At 44.9% G+C, this 22582-nt stretch overlaps 1 protein-coding gene across 1 annotated transcript; it reads right to left on the bottom strand.

Annotated features, from left to right (window-relative positions):
• Positions 1 to 505: 505 nt before the first annotated feature.
• LOC132215141 (uncharacterized) lies at positions 506 to 21958 on the bottom strand. The gene is made up of 7 exons (XM_059662909.1): positions 21569 to 21958; positions 21018 to 21163; positions 15652 to 15741; positions 9076 to 9211; positions 5852 to 5958; positions 3542 to 3654; positions 506 to 3292 (listed from the first exon to the last, which is right to left on the bottom strand). Exons 1-7 carry the CDS (start codon positions 21691 to 21693, stop codon positions 3281 to 3283), a joined length of 729 nt encoding a protein of 242 aa, XP_059518892.1. The 5' UTR covers positions 21694 to 21958; the 3' UTR covers positions 506 to 3280.
• Positions 21959 to 22582: the final 624 nt, after the last annotated feature.

Consider the following 22582-nt stretch of genomic DNA (forward strand, 5'->3'; position numbering starts at 1 on the left):
AGAACCCATTGTGGCCCTCGAGTCAAAAAGTTTGCCCACCCCTGGACTAGATGCTAATGTGTGCTGCCCATTAAGTGTGCTGCTCATTGAGGGACAGAGTGTTCCTGAGGCCTGATGCATAAGGGAAACATCGCGGAGGCAGTGAGGAGCAGCAAGTAGTGGCGGCAGACACGAGTCTGACTCCACCAACTTTATGAGCCAGACAAGAACCCCTATAGGCAAACTCAGATGAACCACAGTACATGTTCTGTTCATATTAAGTGACCACATATCTAACTAGAGATGGCTATAAATGCTAGATAACTAATGATAATAATTAAAAAAAAAAAAGGCTGGAACCAGATGAGGATAGAATGCAGTTTGAAAGAGAAAAGGAGCCGAACTCAGATGAAGGAATGAAGGATTAGAGGATGGTAAAGGACAAGAAATGTACATGCCTGCACAATGAAAAAAAGCAAGTACTGTTAACAGACTGTCCAGAAATTCTTATATATGTACAGGCAAACACATAATACATGAATTTACTTAACATTTTTTTTTAAATTGTGGCAAAATACACAAAACATAAAGTTGACTATCCTAACCATGTTTAAGTTCACAGTTCAGTAGTATTACGTATACTCACATTATTATGCAACCAATCTCCAGAACTTTTTCATCTTCTAAAACTGAAACTCTACACCCATTAAACAACTCTCCACGTCCCCCTCCTCCCCTTGGCAACCACCGTTCTACATTCTGTTTCTGAGTCTAGATACTCTAGGTATCTCATGTAAGTGGAATCATACAGAACTTGCCTTTTTGTGACTGGCTTGTTTCACTTAACAATGTTCTCAAGGTTTATTCATGTAGCAATTCCTTCCATATGTCAATTTCCTTCCTTTTTAAGGTTGAATACTAGTCTATTGTATGAATGTTCAACAATTTGCTGGCTCATATCACATCAATTAATTGTTGTTGTTTTAAGATTTTTAATTATTTATATGTTTTTATTGATTTTAGAGAGAGGAAAGGAAAAGGAGAAGAGAGGTAAAAACATTAATGATGAGAGAGAATCCTTTGATCAGCTGCCTCCTGCACGCCCCCACTGGGGATTGAACCCGCAACTTAGGTATGTGCCGTGACCTGAAATAAAAAAATGAATTCCTGGTTCATGGGTTGATGCTCAAACACTGAGCCACACAGCTCAGGTTCAATTAATTTTTGTGTGTGTGTTTTTAAAAACATATACTTTTATTGATTTCATAGAGGAAGGGAGAGGGAGAGAGAGATAGAAACATCAATGATGAGAGAGAATCACTGATCAGCTGCCTCCTGCATTCCCCCTACTGGGGATCCAGCCCGCAACCCAGGCATATTCCCTAGACCGGAATCAAACCTGGGACCCTTCAGTCCACAGGCCAATGCTCTATCCACTGAGCCCAACCAGCTAGGGCTCGATTAGTTTTCAATATGAATTTTTCACATGTACTATTCTGTAGCCTGTTTTTTGTTTGTTTGTTTGTTTTGTTTAATAGTACTACTATGACATCTGTCCACATAAACACTTATATATCTACATTATTTTTTAATGGCTATGTAGTATTCTACCACATACTTTTCCTATGATTTATTTCCCTGGGAACCCTTTGAGACACATTTAATTTTTTATAATGTATAATAAACAGTGCTGCATATATTTCCTTGCACATGTGTAAGAGTATATCTGTAAGACAAATTTCTAGAAGTACAGTGCCTGGATCAGAAGCTGTATTTTTTTCATTTTGATAGACATTGCCAAAAGATCTTTACAGAGGAACATAGACTTTACACTCCCAACCAGGGATGTTAGTGGCAAATTTCAAAAGAGGTTGTTTTTTAAAGCAGGAATAATTTCTCAGAAGGCCTCACACACTGGATATATAAATGGGAAAGACTTGGTATATTATTTCAGCTCTGATGCTCTATTGTTGTTTACTTGTAATGCATGAGGTCATGTCTTCCTAGCTAGATGCTAAGAGCCTCAAGGGTGGACATCATTTATTATGCCCAGCCCCACTTCCACATTAGTTTGGTCCCATGAACTTGCCAGCACTTATTAGATTTATACATGGAAAAACGACAGTTTTTTTAAAGTTCAAAATAAAGAGGTCTTAAGTCTTCTTTTTTCTTTTCTATTTTTTTTTTTACAATAAACATGTATATTTATTTTAAATCAGCTTGGTACATTCTGTTTTTCTTGTATAGCTGTTCAAAGTGAAATGCCTGTAGTCACTCAATTCTGACATCAACAATAATAACAGCCACTGATTTATTTTTGAGCATGTACTACTATGAAACAGGTATTGTCTTAAAATGCTTGGCATGTACCATCTCACTCAAAGATTACCAAATGAGAAAGCTATTACTCTTATCTGTGTCTTCAGTGTTTCTCAACCTGTGGGTCGCGACCCCTTTAGCGGTCGAACAATCCTTTCACGGGGGTCGCCTAAGACCATCCTGCATATCAGATATGTACATGACGATTCATAACAGTAGCAACATTACAGTTATGAAGTAGCAACGAAAATAATTTTATGGTTGGGTCACAACATGAGGAACTGTATTTAAAGGGCCAGAAGGTTGAGAACCACTGCATTAGGGGAAAGTGAGGCACAATGAGGTTAACTGGCTTGCCCAAGGTCATATGTTCAAAGTCACAGGTTTCCAAAGAGAATTCTAACTTTTTTATTCTGAGGTCTGTGCTTTTCATTTCTGCACCATATTATCATGTCATATAAAATTCAACTTAATCTAATTTACCATCCATGCAGTGATCAACCATACCTCTACCATTTCCCATGGAGCTGTCTGAGATTTGAATTGGGGTAAAGTGACTAGATGTTTCCTCATTTGTGTAAGATCCCCGATTAGGGGATATTATCTTTTAGAAAGTGGTTATTATTTCCAAACATTCCTATTGTTCCCAACTATGGATATATTTATGAAAGAAGATTCTTTCTTAGATAAAAATCACGACTTTCTTCAAATTGTACATTTCACATGCAAAAGAGAAAAAGCCCTAGAGAAGAATCCCACCTATTTTTACTAAGGCTTACTCGTGAAACCCAAATTTTAGAAAACGGCAAGCATGATAGGATTAAAACTACTTTGAACTTTCATACAATAGTCTTATCACATTTTAGAACCTGAAAGAGGCTTGGTTATAGTGAGAAATATTATCATATAACAAGCAATGTCTTTATATGTGTGTCTCCTTGGCCATGGAAATAGCATCCATAAGAAAACATGGCATCCATATTCAGTTTTTAACCTGTAAAAGAATGAGCAAGAAATCATACATGTAAAAACAAAAAAGAAGGTTTTTTTGATGCAATCACCCTTCATTAGAATGGAATGATGGTTTAGAGGACTGTTAACTTAGAACCAAAATTCTCACGATATTATCAAGTGCAAAATCTGCTGTAATAGTCTATCCCAGTTGAGTGTGCAGGGTCTATACAGCGCCCCCTGGTGGCTGTAACTAACCGGAACAAACATCCACAAACATCCAAGAGCATACCTTTTTCTTCCTTTTACGGGTAACATTAGATTTATTGCTGCTTTTCCAAATAGATCTGAAGGTGTCGGAAGAGATCTGAGGAGTGACTGTAACTTTTAAGACTGGGAGTTTACCTGAGAGGGGGAAGAACATAGTAGTAAATGGATAGGATATCTCACAACTCTCCATTTCATGGACTGAGTCGTAGGCTTCTGAAAGGGCCATCTCCCACATTCTTTTTTTTAAAAAAATAATATGTTTCTATTGATTTTAGAGAGAGAGAATGGGGAGGGGAAGAGGGAAGGAGTGAGAGAGAGAGAGAGAGACATCGATCAGCTGCCTCCTGCATACCCCCACTGGGGATAGAGCAATTAGGTAATGTGCCCTGATCAGAATCAAACCAGTGATCTTTCGATGCATGGGATAACACTCAACCAACTGAGCCACACCAGCCAGGGCTCCCACATTCTTATGGGAAACTTTCATCACACTTAATACCCTTTCCCTGTATCTTCTTGATGTGAGTTACCCGGGACAATTTATTTCTGTAATAACTCCCACTAGTCCTCTCTTTTCTTCTCCCACTGTTTATATATTTTACCTGATGGTTGTGGTAGCCTTCTATCTGGACTTCCTAACCCCAGATTTCCCAACATCAAATTCATCCTGGACTCTACTTCCAGTTTAATCATCTGAAGCAAAATTCTGATCCTGGTATTCATCAGCTCTTTATTTTTAGTGGATCTCTCTTGTTTTTATTTGTCCAGCTTCCGTTTTAGCTTCTTTCTTGAGTTTTCTTTGGGGTTTTACTCCCCTGCCCTTCAGGGGTGAGCACATAACTCAGAGCTGGCCACTTTGTGTATTTCTTCTCCCTGCACAGTGATTGTTAACAGGTGTGCATGTGACTCATTATGGCCTAATGAAATCAGGAGAAAGGCTCTTTCTTGAGTTTAAACTAGCAGAATGTAAACTTCTGGCTAATGCTACCCAACTTGCCACTGTGTGGGAAGAATTTCCTGAGAATAAAGTCAACACAGATGCAGATCTTCTAGGAGATAGAGGTAGGTAGCATTATTTGAAGCCCTGAATCCAACTGGACCTATGGCTAGAAACACCCCTGGACTTTTAGTTATATGAGTCAACAAATTTCCTGTTTTTTTTTTTAAAAAAATATTTTTAAATTGATTTTAGAGAGAAAGGGAGAGCGAGAGAGATAGAAACATCAATGATGTGAGAGAACCATTGATCAGTTGCCTCCTGCATGCCCCCTACTGGGGATTGAGCCTGCAACCCAGGCATGTGCCTGGACCAGGAACTGAACCAAGACCTCCTGGTTCATAAGTCAACGCTCGACCACTGAGTCACACTGTCCAGGCTCAACAAATTTCCTTTTGTACTTAAATCACTTTGAGTTGGTTTTGCATCACTTAAAACCAGGAGTTCTCACTGATTTCCTAAAAAGGCCTATGATATCATGATTTATAAGATGACCAAAATATATTTCTCATGTGTATTTGGCCTTAGTTCATGGTTGGGAGCTCCCAGCTCCCAAAACCCTTGGAATTTCCTGAGTAATAAGAGAAATGAGGACAGCTTTTGTCATAATATTTGGCCCCTTGACCCAGTTCCTAAAAACTGCTTCAGAGCCATAAAGGTGAGATGGTGTCTTGTTATACATAACAAGCCCCTTTCAACCACAACTGAGTTTATATTAATGAGTTGACGTTTGGAAATCCCCTTTAAGAATGGCTGTTGGTTGCCAAAGGAAACAAACCATGAACAGAAGGTTGAACTTTCAGTCCCACCCCCTGACAGAGGATGAACCAATCACCAACAGCCAGTGATTTAACCAACCATATCTCTGTAATAAAGCCTCCATAAGGATCCAAAAGGATGGAGTTCAGAGAGCTTCTAGGATGGGAACCAGGATGCTTCCTCATGCCAGCACCCAGGCCCAACTCCACGAGGACAGAGCTCCTCTGTTTGGAATGTCACCCAAGGTATCATTGTCTGCTGATTTGTATCCTTTAATATCTTTTGTAATAAACTGGCAATCTAGTGAGTAAACTGGTTTCCTGAGTCCTGTGAGGGGCTCTAGAAAATTAATCAAACCCAATGAGGGGGTCCGTCAGAAGCACAGGTGACAACCTGGTCTTACAATTGGCTTCTGTCTTGTGGGGCAGGGCCCTTACCAATGTGGAATCCGAAGCTGTCTCCAGGAAGATAGTGTCAGGATTGAGTTGAATTGTAGGACACCCAGCTGGTGTGTACAGCAGTTCGGAATGAGCGGATGTGGACAGGTAGAAGGGACATAAACTGAAAACACTCTACCTGTCTTTCTGGCTCTCAGTGCTTCAAGTATGTCAGCAGCAGCCATTTCTCCCAGGACATTGTTTCCAAGGTCAAGTTCCCTTAAGTGGGCAGAGTATTTGATCAGGCTGATCAAAGAAAATGACAAAACAAAATGGCGTTGTTCCAAGCATGGTTATTCAGAGGGACTCACTCCTGTTATTTTGGAGTATGATCTTTCTTCTTAGGTCCTCTTCACCCTCCACCTCCAACCCCCCTTCCAATGATGATGCACTGACCCAGTTTGAAACTATAGAAATCCTGAATCCAGTTTTTTTCCAATTTAATCTCTAGTTTGGATGTCTACTCTAAGTAAGTTGGTAGGATAAGGATTTTTGGTTGCCTTAAATCTTCCATTTATTTATTTATTTATTTATTTATTTATTCATTCATTCATTCATTCATTCAAAAGGTATGGTATAGTATTGTCAGGGCCTCCCAGTTTTATAGATTTTACACAGCAGTAAAGTATTAAAAAACAAACAAACAAAAACTTGGGAGGACTGACAAAGGTCAGTTTGGCAAATTTTAGTATGTCAAATAAATAACAACTCTCACCTAGCAACACTATAACAGAACAAATATTTTACATGAAATTAGGAAGGCCATAGTCTTGAAATAAAGGATAGTTTTTAAAAAAACAAACAAACATGTTTTTGTTGATTTTTAGAGAGAGGGAAAGGACGAGCTAGAAACATAGATCAGTTGCCTCTTGCACGCCCCCTACTGGGGATGGAGCCTGCAACCCAGATATGTGCCCTGACTGGTAATTGAACCAGTGACCTCTTGGTGCATGGGTCGATGCTCAATCCATTGAGCCACACCAGCTAGGCTAAAGGGTAGCTTTTTAAATCAAGTTTAGCTTCATGAAAAATGAACACTCTGCCTGTCTTTATTTTTCCAATTTCATTGAGGATTATTGAACTAACTTGTCTTTGGGAATTTCTGGCATCATGAATGGACATGGAATCTGGGTGAAGGCCTGGGTTACTAGGCAGCTTCTATTTTTTGTCAATCATGTGATCATGAGCAGGCGATGTGCCTCTTGGGCCTCACTTTGCTCATCTCTAAAATTGGCCTGAAAAGGGCTATTCTGCCTATTTCATAACGTTGTGGTGAAAACATAATGCAGCAGTTCCTATGAAAGCATCTTGCAAAATGCAATAGCAAGAATGCTATTATAACGAGTGCATGCTTACTACATGCATATTGTTATGTGCCTAACATTGCAGGGATAAAAAGGAATTTAACACATGGCCTCTACTCTTGAAAGAAACTGAATAAAACAATTTTGAGTTTTTACCGTGTGCGGGGATATGAAATTTCAGTTAGGGTCAATAAGTGAGTACAAGGCCATACTTTTGCTCTCTGTACACACTTTCTATGATTCTCAGCCAGAATTCAAGGCCAGGGCTGAGTGATCCCACCAGACTCTCCCTCTTGAAGTCTTGCTCCCAAGGATACAGTCTGTCTAATCAGGACTTGACCAACTTTGGGTTTCTGAATGGCCTGATTGTGTCCAATTGCTTCGTACAAGCTGGGCGAGAACAGGCTTGCTCAAGGAGGAAGCAGGGATGCATAGGAGGAGGGTGGAGAGCGTTGAAGACAAACTTTACAGCGCCACAGTTCTGCATCTAGGTCTGATTTCAGAGGCCCTGGGTTTAACCACTATTCTACACAGTCTCACGTCAGCTGTGGTTTTATAGAGCATCCACTATGCATCAGATGTGATCATGGCCACCCACATGCCTACGCCCTGTGCCTGGCACAAAGGGCTTTCCCAGGGTATGAGCGTGGCTGAATCCAGCCCAGCTCTGCTGGCTGAGTCCTGGGCCCTGAAACATAGACCCAGGAGGGTAACTTCCTCGGACTCACTGGCCAGCAGTGGTGCCTCTTTTCATTCATCTGCCCAGAGGGGTCCTTTTTTCCAATTTGTATTAAGGTGCTAGCTGGCGCCCTAGGCACTGTCTTTAGCAGCCTACATACACAATCCCATTCAACCCTAACACAGTCTCTTGAGTTAGATAATAGTCTCCCCATTTTTACAAGTGAGGAAACAGACAGAGGAGCTACTTCACTTGCCTAAGCTTATCCTGCTAGGAAAGCGTGGAGCGAGAATGTGAGCTAGGCAGTCTGCTCGAGAAGAACCATGAAGTATGATTCAAATATGCCAAGAAAGTGTTCCAATCCCCAGTGTTCCTCAGTTATTATGCTTTCAAAATGAGAACAAAAAGATGTAAGTGTTCAGTGTCAGAATTAAAAGGACACGGGGAAGGGACTACCAGCGCTGGGGCCACATTAGCTGTGTTTACATCCCCCAGCACACAGAGCCGGCAGTTAGCTGCACAGGGCCCCATGCTCAGACGGGCTCCTCACTTGGTTCAGTGCTCTGCTATTTCCATCCTAAAATTCTTAATATTGAACAAAGGCCCATGAGTTTGCATTTTCACTGGGTCCCCACAAATTCTTTTTTAAAAAAAATATATTTTTATTGATTTCAGAGAAGAAGGGAGAGGGAGAGAGAGCTAGAAACATCAATGATGAGAGAGAGCCAGCACCGGTTTGGCTCAGTGGATAGAGCGTCGGCCTGCGGACTGAAGGGTCCCAGGTTTGATTCCGGTCAAGGGCATGTACCTTGGTTGCGGGCACATCCCCAGTGGGGGGTATGCAGGAGGCAGCTGGTCGATGTTTCTCTCTCATTGATGTTTCTGACTCTCTGTCCCTCTCCCTTCCTCTCTGTGAAAAATCAATAAAATATATTTTTAAAAAAAAAATGATGAGAGAGAATCATGGATTGGCTGCCTCCTGCATGCCCCACACTGGGGATCAAGCCCGCAACCCAGGTACATGCCCTGACTGGGAACTGTGACCTCCTGGTTCGTAGTTCAAAGCTCAACCACGGAGCCCTGCCGGCCAGACTGGGTCCCCACCAATCTGCAGCCAGTTCTGTTGTCATCTGTAGTGTGGCAGAGCAGAAAGCAAAATGACGGTCCGCCATGCCATTTCTGTGAGTGTAGGCCTTCCCTTAGGATCTCATCCCGAGACCAAGATGGGCTACTGCTTCTCTCCCAGAGAGGGAAAACCTCACTTAGCACTGTTAACAACTTGCAGTCCCCATGACTTATCCCAAGTACTAGTCCCCATGACTTATCCCAAGTACTAGTTTTGGGAGATGAACAAATAAAATCTCTCTATTTTCTACTCACCATGTTAAGATCTGAGTGAATTCCAACAAACTGTTTTCTCCATCTTTTCCTTTTCCGTCTATGCCATTATCTGCCAAATACAATTTCACTAACCAAGGACCAGCTTCAGTCAAACCTTTACTTTTTTTCTTGATTCCTACGAGAAAATTTGTGTTGTATTATTTTACACAATAGTTCCCCCGTTTACCACAGGTTTTAAAAACCGTACAGACTTACTTCACTCGTGTGGGTAGATGCATTTTGTAATCCAATTAAGGAAATATAAGTAATTTAAGAACTCATTTTTAAAAAACTCTCAGTACATCCTTCGTTCTTCACAACAACAAGCTCCAAATTGCTCTGAATGAAAGGAAATTTCATTGAAGACTGAGATTGCTTCCTTTACTTTTGCTGAAGAAGAAAGTCAAGGTCTCTGGATTTTTTTGATAGAAGGATGAGTTGTCCGCAGATCCTGGGGAAGTGAGAGCCCTTACACGGAGTTGGGTCTTTTAAAGAGCCTGTAAAGTTGTCACATTTTCTTTGCTCTCAAGAAGGATAAATTCAAAGGCAAAAAAACCCCATTCTGCCTTCACAGACTGCATGACTGAGGCCAGTGGTCCTAGAGTCTGGTCCACCTTTGTCGGTCTGTCCAGCTTGCCTCACATTCAGTGTCAGTGCTGCGGAGTTTACCACCAGTTCAAGTTTAAGAGTTTAGCAGAGAAAAAATACAGGAAGGGGATGGAGAAAGAGGAATGGTGTGGCTATAATGCTGGCTCATCCACTCAGTAAGTGCGAGATGGCAGATCTCAATCTCCAGTCCCAAAGCCAGGTTGCTTTGGGGGGCGGGGGTTCCAAGTGTTTGAAGTTATATGTTTCATGTGCAACAGGACCCTCTAAACACTAGCCAACTACTTCATCCTGGGGCTCAACTGAAAAACAATAATCTGTTCCAAAGCCAGAAAGAAACCGGGTGGGACTTGGAGATCATATATCTACATGTGGTTTTGTGGGGGCAATTTAAGGGATTTTAAAGGCTCGCTTAGCTATGCACTAAGTTTGCCTGACATGTAAAAATCTATTGATTTGAGAACATAACCCCAGGGCTAGACAGGAGTCTTGGACTTGAGTGCATTCAGCAGGCGATATTTTTGAGCTCTTATTATGTGCCAGGCACTGTTTGAGGTGATGGGAATCCAACAGGAAACAGAACTCCCTGCCCTCATGAAACTGACAGGAAGTGAATGCTAACTAGTGAGAAGAGAGAAGAGTTGGTGATAAGTAAGTTATTTTTTAAAGTATGTTTTAAAAAAAGATTCCATTGGTTTCTTTGGATATGCATCTAATCTGCTGGATTACTGAATAAAAGTGACAGGATTTGTTTGCCTCTAAAACACAGTCGGAGGGATGAAAACTAGCCTGTCCTTTGGTTTTATTGGGGATACGCCTAGTTTGTCCAAATTTCATTTGTCTTTATATCCAGGGCATGGGGATGATAGCAAATGACAAACATGAATCATACAACAGTGCTAACATACTAGATTAGTATCTGGCACATTGTAGGTGTTTAATAACTGTTCGTTGAATAAATGAGTGAGTTCATGAATAATAGAAACAGCGTGCAATCATTCTGTGGAAATTTCTATCTCACTGTTCATTGTTTTTCCAAGTCTAGTGTAGATAATAATGCCTTGAGATTCATGAACATACATAGAATATGATATTTCTATTTATCCAAGCTCTTCATGAATATAAATGTCTTTGAAAAGTTAAGGTTATGATAAAACACGAGGCCAATGGGGCCACGGCCAAAGGCCACATTCCTGCGCAAGGAGAGAAGCAGCCTCAGCCAGTCTACATCCCCAATGCAGCCAGCCTGGCTCCAACGTGTGCCATTGGAGAGGGAGGGCGCTCTCTGCCTGCCATTGCCTGGTGCAACTCACATTCCCACGGGAAGAACAATCCAAATCTCCCTCCACCTGGTGGTAAGGGAGGTAACAACATCATCTTTGCCCATGAAAACTATCAGGTTGGAAAATGCTAGTTGAAACTACTCTCCAGAATTTCGACCTCCAGCGAGTCACAGTGCCCTATGAGAGCGGACCACGGCTGGTGCTGCTGCTCAGTACAGTGACTTCCTCTTCTGGGCTTTTCACCAAAGTCCAAGCAGAAACAAATCCTTTTTTATGGATGGCAAACAACTTCCTTGGAGTAAAGGTGAGTCCATGCTCAGCCCCTGGTAACACTTGATCCATTCCAGCTATGCACCTCGACCTATTTTTCACCTAATCTTACCTTCTTTCTGTTTTTTCTTTTCTAAAATATATTTTATTGATTTTTTTACAGAGAGGAAAGGAGAGGGATAGAGAGCTAGAAACATCGATCAGCTGCCTCCTGCACACCCCCTATTGGGGATGTGCCCACAACCAAGGTACATGCCCTTGACCAGAATCGAACCTGGGACCCTTCAGTCTGAAAGCCGACGCTCTATCCACTGAGCCAAACCGATTAGGGCACATTTCTTTACTTTAAAACAAAAACAAGCTCACCAACAATGACCACTTTCATTTATTCCCCTCTGTCTCAGAGAAGTTGGCAGCGGCATAGCAACGCCAATTGTGCTAAGAGGCACAGTAACATGGGCAGAATCTCCGGGTTTAAAAATCTCTCTGAAGAGTGCTGTGCGACTCCCCAGAAAGTCACCTAACTTCTCTGAACCTAAATTGCCTCGTTGCTAAAACAGAGATCACAATACTCATCTCTTAGATGCACTGTGAAGATGGACTGGGAGGCGTGGTGAAGTAACAGTTGTAGAGGTACTTAGAATGCAGTAAATAACACCGCCTCACTTCCCAGTTTCGTTTCTGGGTTTGGTAAGTCACTGAAACACTGGAATGGGGGCTACCTGGTGAAGAATCTCTCCGTGTAAGGTGTCCCCCCTTTTGCCACGGGCTTCCTGAGGACCAGACACATATTGCTGACAACCGCACGTGTTCCCTGGAAGCCACCCCATAGATCCAATATGAACCCTTCTGTGCTTCCCGCCACTTGCTCTTTGGTTAATTGCCAAGATCCCCCCTTTGTTCCTGACTTCAGAATCTTTCTTCCCACCCTCACTGAACCCAATACCAGGTGTTGTCAGTTCTCCTCCTAAATACGTTTAGACTCTTATCTGTCCAACTCTGCAGCCTCAGCTCTGTGCTTTATCCTCTCTTCCCTGCACTGTTGTAAAAGTCTCCACACTCATCTCCCATGACATCACTGCCTTGCTTCGAAAGCACTGTGGTGCTTCCTTCGCACACAGGAGAAAGTCTAACTCCTCAAGGGCATTCACGGCTTTGGCCCTGTGGGTCCACAGGCCTTTTCAGCAACATCCCCGTCATTCTCCTCATGACCACTCTGCGGCGGGTGCCACGCCTCCCACATGCCCAGCCCTCCCCACTCCAGGCACTTTCACGTCGGACCTTTTGTCCTGTGGCTCCCTTTGCCCAGAATGCCCTCTCTTTTCCAGCTGATGATCCTTTTCTCATTCCTCCCAGAGAGAGCTCTTTTTCCTACGTGGACCAGCATCCAAAGGTTAAGTATAAATTTTCATGGAACCGGAAGTTCCCCGGAGAAGATTCCTCAGCTCGCCCTTCCTTCTCTGGCCTCTTCTGGGACTGCCAGGATAGGTGGGCATCGGATTTTTTTGCTTAATGACTCCTCAAATGCTCATCTGTGGATGCCAGGTCCCGGTAGGATCTTCCTCTTGAGGTAGATTTTTTTTAAAGCTTGTTAAAAATAGCTCTCTCCCCGCCTCCCGCCCCCATGAACAAGAAGCATGTGTGACTGCCTGTGTAATTATCAGCAATTTATAAACCAGAACATAAATTTGCATTTGCCTGATTGCAGGTCTTTAGGAAGCAAAGTATAATTAGTGTTGGTTGGTTCACACTTCAGACCTTGGAACCTGTCCACAAAGTTTTCCACCGTTTGTTATCACCCCAGGATAAAATCCCAAGTAAAGTAATTTCAGGGTTATGACCAGTAACTTCCTGGTTTGGAACCAATAAAGTTCTTTTGAAGATTACATCTTGACTTTGGAACTTGACCTTTGAATTCCTTAATGCTGTTGGCATGCCTATGGACTGTGGCTATGATAAAAGCAGTAATGCCTTATTTGGGGGGAAGTGAATTCGCCACTTGGGTGGCATTGGTACTCGAGTAAATGTCTAACAATCCCAGGCTGTGGACTGACCGTTTTATGGGTATGTACTCTAGGAGAGTCTTTCTAAGCTGTGGTGTGGGGCTTGGGCTGGGAAGCAGAGCAGGCGTAGGTGATGGGGCACCCCTGGGTCTTTCAGGAACGTTTGGGGCCTGGGGTGACATGGCAGGACTGGCTGAATGGGGCTCAGGGAAGATAACTGCAGATGACTGTTCCTGATGACCTTGCAGTGACTTCCAGTCTTGAGCCATCTTCTGGCTCTTTATGGGCTGATGGGCCTGTGACTAGGCATCGGCCAAGCCAACGTCACTCATTTGAGTGCTGACACCCTCCAGGCCCAGGGTCCCCAGTTCTCATAGAGAGCCCTGGTTCAGAGCCATGGGGCTCAGAGGTGGGCCAGATGGAGTCTAGAAGAGACAGAGAAGCCAGAACAGAAATGGGCCTGGGCCCTGTTTGTTCTGTGGTTGCCATGACAGAGAAAAGGCATCTAGGAGCTTCACTCTGCCTCTGATTTTCTTCACTGAGCAAAATAAATAAAAAATAGGCAATCTGATTTTCTTCCACGGTTGAAGCAGTTGTGGTTCTCAAAGTTAGACCCTGGACTAAGAGCATCAGCATCACGTGGGAACTTGACAGAAAAGCAAACTCTCGAGCCTTATCTCTGACCTGCTGGTTCAGACCTTGGTGCTTGAGGAGCAATCTGTGTTCAGCGGTGCTTTGAGGCAGGACTGACTTGGACAAACAGACGTTTAACTTCTAGAAGCACAGACATGGAATTCCTTGCCTCTTCTAATAACGTATAAATGGCTGCTAAATGTAACGCTGTTGAATTCTTGTAATTATGCATTTGGAGGGGACTTATAAAAGGTGTCAGGCTTCTGTGGGTGCTGCGAGATCATCTCTCCAAGCAGCAGGCCCCAAGCCTGCTGCCCACAAAGGAGGAGCATAAAAATAGTTTGTCTGTTTCCAGTTGGGGCCAAATGGAAACCATCTGGACTCCTTGCCCAGAAGGCTGATGTGTAACAGTTCAAGCTGACCCTTTATTTTGAAACAAGTAGAACTCTTCTACCAAAGGCCAAACTCACCCCCAACCAAAGACCTTATGACTTCAAAAGAATCTATCCCATGTGAGGAGCTGTGTTTATATTTGCTTTGCATGAAAATGGTCTCCTCTTATGAGAAACTATAAAGTAAATGTATACTCAATGCAAGTTGTTTCTATTGATTTGAGGCACAGGATCCCTTGGGTGACACAAGACTTTAATGGCTCCCATTTTCTACTGGGTTAAGTCCAACTCTTCACCTGACATGTGAGGGCCTCTTTCATGTGCCCACACCTCCTGCCAGGTCACCTCCCCACCCTCTTGTGCCAGCTGCACTGGGCTTGGGGCTTGCCTTGAAAATGCCTGCCTGCCTCACTAAGGTCTTTCCTTACGTAAGTCCTTTCTTTCTTTCCACATCAGGTCGGTTCTTGGCTCATTCGCAGGAACTTCTCTCCAGTTCTGTATCTGGGGGAGAAGGCCCTTCTCTCAACCCAGGTTCCACGTGTGGCCCTTGGCAGATGCTGCTTTTTGTTGTTGTTTCCTAGGTGTGTATCCTGCTTCTAAACTACACGCTGAGTTGAATTCTGTCTCCTCCCAACGGCCTAACCCCCAGTTCATCAGCATGTGACCTTATTTGGAAACAGGGTCATGGCAGATACATTGAATCTAAGTCATATCTAGAGTAGAGTAGAGTGGGCCCTAATCCAATGTGACTGGTGTCCTTATAAAAGGGGGACATTTGGACACAGACACACACAAAAGGAGAACGCCAAGGCAACGACTGGGGTGATTTGAAGCCAAGGACACCAAAGGTTGCCAGCAAAGCTCCAGAAGCTATGAGAGGCCTGGAACCCATTCTCCCTTAGGCCCTCCGGGAGGAACCAACCCTGCCAACATCTTGATCTTGACTTCCAAGCTCCAGAGCTGTGAGACGTGCGTCTCTATTGTTTAAGCCACCTGGTCTGTGGTACTTTGTGATGGCAGCCCTAGGGAACTAATATACCCCTGAAAGGCAGGAGCACACGTGTGCCCCACCCAGAGCTGGCACGTGATAACCATCTTCAGTTGAGGCAGCTACAAGGGCCAGAAGGTCAGCTCCTTGGGACAGGAACCAGGGACACCCCTTACTGCATCCCTCACACACCAGCCCAGGTGGCCTTGAGGACAGTTTCTTTCATCAGTGTGACTGAAAGAGTGACCAGAGGCAGCCGGCAGTTGTTCAAGGCCTCTAACCTCTTGAATTTTTCCCTTTGGAGTAATTACTGTAGCAGTAGGTGCCCACAGCCCATGAAAAGAGGAAGTGATTTCATGAAGGAAGTGAGAGGAATAATTGAAACAACAAAAAAAAAATACCGTTTTTTCTCTTCTTCTTCCCTGAAGTAGCTTTCACAGTTCCAGATGACTTGGTCATCTGGTTCAAAGTTGAACTTCCTCTCTGACTGGCTGTATGGGGGGGAAAAAAAGGATTAAAAAAGAAAGCCTGTTCAAAGATGCATGGATGGGTTTTTGACACACTTAGATATTGGCTCTTGCCTTCATTTTACGAACAATTTGGGCAGAGATATTTCTCAGAAGAGAGAATTATCCCACCCATTGTCAAATTTGCATTCACTTCAGTTCAGTCCTGTCTTTTTCATATTTATTTCCTCAAAGACTTGAGGGGAACAAGTAACCAAGTAGGGCGCCGAGAATTTTCCTGCAAGGCCTCCCATTGATTCTTCACATCCCACAGCTGCCCTCTGTAAAATAGCTCCAAATCTCTGGGATTTGTAAGAATGTAGCAGAGAGGAACATATTTTTTGAAATATTTTATAAAAAATATTAGTGCATTATCTCTCTGGAGTCATATCACCCTTCTTTTTTTGCCGGGGTCCAACCCCAGCAGGTCCAGGGGTCCCCAAAGGTGTGGATGGAGTCGGCGAAGAAGGAAGGACACGGAGACAGCATTCAGTTGATCAGCAGCCTAGCCAGGATCTCCAGCCAGGATCTCCAGCCAAGTTCTGGTCTGGATCTCCAGAGAGGTTCTGCTTCGGAGCTCCAGCCAGGTTCTGTCCAGGTTCTCCAGGCAGGTCCAGTCACCAGGTTCTAGTCAGGCTCTCCTGCCAATCTCCTCAGTCAGGTTCAGTCCAGGATCCCTTGCCATGCTCTCTCACCAGGCTCTGCCTCCAGGCTCCGAGGCCAGTCCCTGTCCAGGATCCTTCGGCATGCTCTCGCCAGCGAAGTTCTTCTGTCTCTAGAGAATGTTCTGTGTGGGTTCTGTGCCTAGGCTCTGTCTCTCTTGGTCCTGTCTTCCAAGCCCTGTGTTCTCAGTTCTGAGTTCTGAGTTCTGTCTCTTGCTGTCTCTAGATTCTGAGTTCTGAGTGTTTCTGTCTTGTTACAACTGTATTTATACCAGTTGATTCAATCCTATCAATCTCTATTACAAAGGTTAGGGCGTTTCTTATCTCCATTCCAGGGAGAAAAGATTATGTAGTTTAAGCATGATTGTTCGTAGTTAAAGGGATTAATTACCCACCTGGCACTTAGTTGAGGGGTTTTATTCCCTCCCTAACTTCAGGGGAAAATCCCTACCTGGGGATTCAACCTTTCTCTGAGAGGTGACTTTGGTTAAAACACAGCGCCAAAAAGGTGAGCAAACATATTAAGAACCGTATGCCATATATGCCAGGTCCCTTGAAACAGCAAGGATGGACCGGCTCCCGGCATTTTTAATTTTTTTTTACATTTTAAAATATTTTATGGTTATATATCTTAATAGATGCCTATGACCTGAATGCTCACCTCAGGCTAAAGGTAATTAGAAAGACTCTCCTCGAATACATACCCTTGACCAGAATCGAACCTGGGACCCTTGAGTCCGCAGGCCAACGCTCTATCCACTGAGCCAAAGCACTCAGGGTTCACCCTTCTTTTTCTGTCTCTTGCACCCTACACCCCATCCATCAGGAAATGGTACCGATGTAGAAGCTGACCTCTCTACTACCCTAGTCTCACCTAGGTAGGCACCCCTTACCTGGTTGACAACAGCCTCCCATAAGGACACCCTGCCCCTGCCCCACCCAGACAGTTTGCCACACAGATGGAGAGGTGCCTCTCAAACCTAAATCCTAACTACTCTGCTCCCTCCTAGCTAACAAGGCCCTTGACCCCAGGTCCCTGTTACCACCCTGCTTGCTCCTTGCTGTTCCTTGGGGCCTTGGTGCAGCCCATTCCCTCCGTCTGGAATGCTCTCCCCATTTATCCGCAGGCTCACTCCCTCACCTCTACTTCTGTACACAAATGCTACCTTTCCTAGGTGAACCACACTCAATCATCTGTTTGAAATCATACCCATTCTCCTTCCCCAGACTCCCACACTTGCCTATCTCGCTTGACGTTTTATTTTTCCATGACAGTTATCACCTTCCAACAAACTGTAGCATATATATTTGTTCTGCCTTTCAGGAACTGCCTGGCTCCCACCCACCCTGCACACAGACACCCATGCAGCACACACACGCCAAATGCGTTCCCAGCCTCTCCTCTGGGGCAGGCTCTCTGCTTCATGCACTAATGTCTCCCAAGCACCAGTACTTGGCATACACAAGGAGGGACACGATTGAGTACAGACACGTTGGGAAAGGAAGGAAGGAAAGAAAGAAGGGAAGGAGGAAGGGAGGGAGGGAGGGAGGGAGGGAGGGAGGGAGGGAAGGAGGGGAGGGAGGGAGGGAGGGAGGGAGGGAGGAAGGAAGGAAGGAAGGAAGAAAGGAAGGAAGGAAGGGCATCATTACTAAGATTACATATTACACATTATAACAAGTAATTAAGAAAACAAACTGGTCTTTGGATAGTGAGGCAGTCATGCCTCTTTGTCAGCAACAGAAATCAACTGTGCCTGACTCTGGTGGGAAGGAGAAGTTACTGGGAGGCCTAGGAGTAAGTAGCTCACAGAAGAGGAGAGAAAGCCAAACATTTGGGCCTTACAAAGTGGTGGCCTCAAAACATTATCGCTCTCATAGCACCCAAGGGGAATATTGAAAAGCTACCTGGTACATTTTGAGGTTGGCCCCTAATTCAAATTCTCCTAGGTAGTTAGGATGGGGTAGAAGTTTCTTTTGAGTCTACAATGTCTTGGTGGCCTTTGGTTCAAAACAATTCACATACCAGATACATCTTGGGGTGACTCATTCTGAACCCCTACTTGTCCTCTTAGGACAGGGGTGGGAACCTTGTTTCTGCCAAGGGCCATTTGGGTATTTATAACATCATTGGCAGGCCATTCTTAATTGTCAACTTAAAAATTAGCCGGCCCTATTTGGTCAAACATTTACTTAACTCACCCCTAATGCCTCGGCAGGGCCAGACCAAATGCTTTTGTGGGCCTTGTACGGCCGCTGGTTGGAGGTTCCCCACTCCTGTCTTAGGAAGTAATTAAGGTTTAAATGAGGTCGTAAAGGTGGGTCCCTGATCAGATGGAATTAGTGTCCTTATTGGAGAGATATCAGAGAGTGCTGCGTGTGTGTGCACGTATGTGTGCGTGCGCATGTGTGCATGTGGGTGTCTGTGTGTGCGCATGCGTGTGTATGTACATAGAAAGGCCATGTGAGGACACAGCGAGAGGGCGGCTATCTGTAAGCCAGGAAGAGAGCTCTTAATAGGAACTGAATCAGCTGGCACTGTGAGCTGGGACTGGCAGCCTCCTGAGCTGTGAGAAAGTGTGCTCTTTAACCACCCGCCTGTGGTATTTTGTTATGGCAGCCCGAGCAGACTGACACAGTTACCCAGAAGAATGCAGACGAGCTGAAATGCACTGGATGCACTAAACAAAAAAGGTTCTAGTGAATGTCAATGTTAGAGCCTGTTACAGTCAGCCTTCGAGGAAGAAAAGGACCTAGACATGTACTTGGGGTGGGTTTTGTTGTTGCGACTGCTAAGATCCTGAGTAATGAGAGGAACTTACAAGAGGTTCTGTGTGCCGACCACTAACCTCAGAGCACGGCTCAGCGGGAGCAGTGTGCACCCTGTCCAGGCTGCCGTGAAGAATGACAGGGCAGGCAGGCGCTCTCTGTGGTCAGCTCTGACCCTGGCTTTTGTGGCTCTCAGGGAAAACAAATCCAGAACCCCTAAGACTAAGCCTTAATGCCCCTTTCAGCAGAAAACCAGTTGGAACAACCAGAATAGATCTTCACATTTCTTCCCTGCATCCTGTCACTTTTAAAAAAAATTCTTACTAAAGGATATATATATACTAGAGGCCCAATGCACGAAATTCATGCAAGAGTAGGCCTTCCTTCCCCCTGTTGCCGGCACTGGCTTCCCGCTGGCACCCAAGACCCAGGCTTCCCTCGCAGCCCTGGCTTTGTCTAAAAGGTCATCCAGAAGGACATATGGTCTAATTAGCATATTATGCTTTTATTTTATATATATATATTTGGAGAGAGAGGAAGGAAGGGATGTAGAGGAGAGAGAGAGAGAAAGCTCAGTGTGAGAGAGAAACATTGATCAGTTGCCTCCCACACATGCCCCCACCTGGGATCGAACCCACATCCTAGGTATGTGCCCTGACCAGGAATTGAACCCACAACCACTTGGTGCACAGGATGATGCTCAACCAACTGAGCCACCTGGCCTGGTCTCCTTGTCTTCACTTTTCCAGCCCCACACCTCTCACCTGTCCCTGCCTGCCACACAACAATCCCTAAATGGTACTTTTACATTTCCAATGATTTCTTTTAAAGAAAATGTGTTTCTCTCACAGCAATGTTTCTCTCTGTCTTTCCCTCTCTCTTCCACTCTCCCTAAAAATCAATGGAAAAATATCCTCAGGTGAGGATTAAAAATAAATAAATAAATAAATAAATAAATAAATGAAATTGAGATACAATTGACATATAACATTATATTAGGTTCAGGTGTACAACATAATGATTTAATACATGTATATATTGTGACATGATCACCACAGTAAGCCTAGTGCACTGGGAGAGGAGACCAACCCTCGGGAGGGAAGTACTAGTAGAGTCATGAGCAGCAAACTCGGGTTCTCCTGATGACGTGGTCTGCGCCCCTGACCTCAGCCATCTCTGAAGACCACACCACCTGCCGACACCCCAGTCATGTGAGCCACTAAAACCCTAGTTATATTTGTGTTTCTTTCACTTTTAACGGAAAGATTTCTGATTTGCATGCTGCACTAGTTTCCTATTGCTGCTGGAACCAATGACCACAAACGCAGTGGCTTCAAACAACACAACTTTATTATCTTCCAGTGTTGGAGGTCAGAAGTCTGAAAGGGTCTTAGAGGCCAAAGTGAAGGCGACGGCAGAGCTGCGCTCCTTCTGGAGGCTCTGGGAAGAATCTGCTTCCTTGCCCTTTCCAGCACCTGCGTTCCTGACTCATGGCCCCTTCCTCACGTCACTGCCATCTCTCCTCCTACTGTCACCTTTCCGGCTCTCTGACTCTGACCCTCCTGCCTCCCTCTTATAAAGACCCTGGCAATTACACTGGACCCACTCAGCTAACCCAGGATAATCCCCTAAAGCAAGATCCTTAATTCGATCACATCTGCAAAGTCCCTTTTGCCACGAAGGTCACACAGTCACAGATTCTGAAGATTCGGACGGGAGTGTCTGGGGGTCTCCTGTTCTGGTCTCACGCATACTCAGGAAGCAGACTTGCAAGTGACCACTGGGAAGGCCACTTAGTGGCAAAGCAGTTTCCTTCTAGTTCTCGGCGCTTACCTGGGAGTGCGGGAGGGGGACTGCTGGAGTCGGGCGAGGCTGTGGCTGGCGGGCCTCTGCCCCGCATCTCTGCATACTCTGCTATGGGCCTGAGGAGGGCCAGCGCTCCGGAACACTGCAAGTAATTGCCATCCAGGTGCAGCTCGCTGGGGAAGGGGCCAAATACAAGGCTCATTAGGTGTTATTTCCACTCTCTCAGATCAGGACTTGAGGTCTTCACCTCCTAAAATAAATGCTAATACTTAGACCTCGTTATAAAATAATAAATAACCATAATAAATAATAGGCCAGGGCATGAAAAATAGACCTGGTGGCCATGTTACTGGCCAGAGACATGCATTGAACATGACATCCCTGAATCTCAAATGTAAGTAGAGGATCTTGCTCTTATCATTAAGAAGAAGAACACACAAAATAACTAGAGGAGAGAAAACGATGATGAGAAACATTGAAAAGTGAGGGGAACGAGTGGGTTCTGTCAATAAGCTGGATATATAATTCCAGACAGAACAGCGCTGGAGGCAGGCTGGGCGACAGGGGACGCCTCTCACCAGATGGCACTCTGGCGGATGACGGAGCCCAGGCGTGGCCCGCTCCGGGGCCCCAGGCCACAGTAGCGCAGGCTGAGGCCTTGAAGCCTGTGGTTGTTCTCCAGGCCTGAGAAAATGCTCTCCATTTCCTCACTTTCAAATCTAAAAGGAAATGACAGGAACCAATTAGTGACCTTTAAGACCTATGTCACCCACGGGGTTAGTCATTTTCAAGCACCCCTAGGGCAGTGAGAGCCACTTATTTTTTTTAAATAAAATATTTTTATTGATTTCAGAGAGGAATGGAGAGGGAGAGAGAGAGAAACATCAATGATGAGAGAGAATCGTTGGTCACCTGCCTCCTGCACGCCCACCACTGGGGACCGAGCCCATATCCAGGCATGTGCCCTTGACTGGAATCAAACCCAGGACCCTTCAGTCAGCAGGCTGAGGCTCTAACCACTGAGAAACCCAGCGAGGGCTAGAGCCACTTTTGCTGATCTTTGATTTGGGCTTCCTGGGCCAGGGCTGGCGCTGGGGTGGGCTGGGTTGACAGAGGGGCTGCCTGCGTGTGCAGGAAGGGGGCCTGGAGTCTGCCTTCTGAGCAAAGAGCAGCGGATGGTTTGAGTAGCCATTCAAGGAAGCGAACGGAGAGCGAGCTCTGAACCCTGCGGCCAGGAGAGAAGGCCCCGCTGGCAGGGCCGAAGGAGTCTGTGGAGGCTCAGCGGTACCAGGACTTTGTAAGGAGGGGGCCTTTAAAAAAAGTTTTTATTGATTTCAGAGAGAGCAAGGGAGAGGGAGAGAGGGAGAAAAACATTGATGAGAGAGAATGAATCATTGATCGGCCGCCTCCTGCACGCCCCCTCCTGGGGATTGAGCCTGCAACCCAGGCATGTGCCCTCACCCAGAATCCAACAGCAAACTCCTGGTTCATGGGTCGATCCTCAACCACTCAGCCACACGGGCCAGGCAGGAGTGGCCTTTTAAAGTTTGTCCAGAGCAGGTGCAGGGAAGTCCAACCTCCCAGTCCTCCTT

This window comes from Myotis daubentonii, chromosome 14 (assembly GCF_963259705.1).
Source record: "Myotis daubentonii chromosome 14, mMyoDau2.1, whole genome shotgun sequence".
In the NCBI taxonomy this organism is placed as follows: Eukaryota; Metazoa; Chordata; class Mammalia; order Chiroptera; family Vespertilionidae; genus Myotis; species Myotis daubentonii.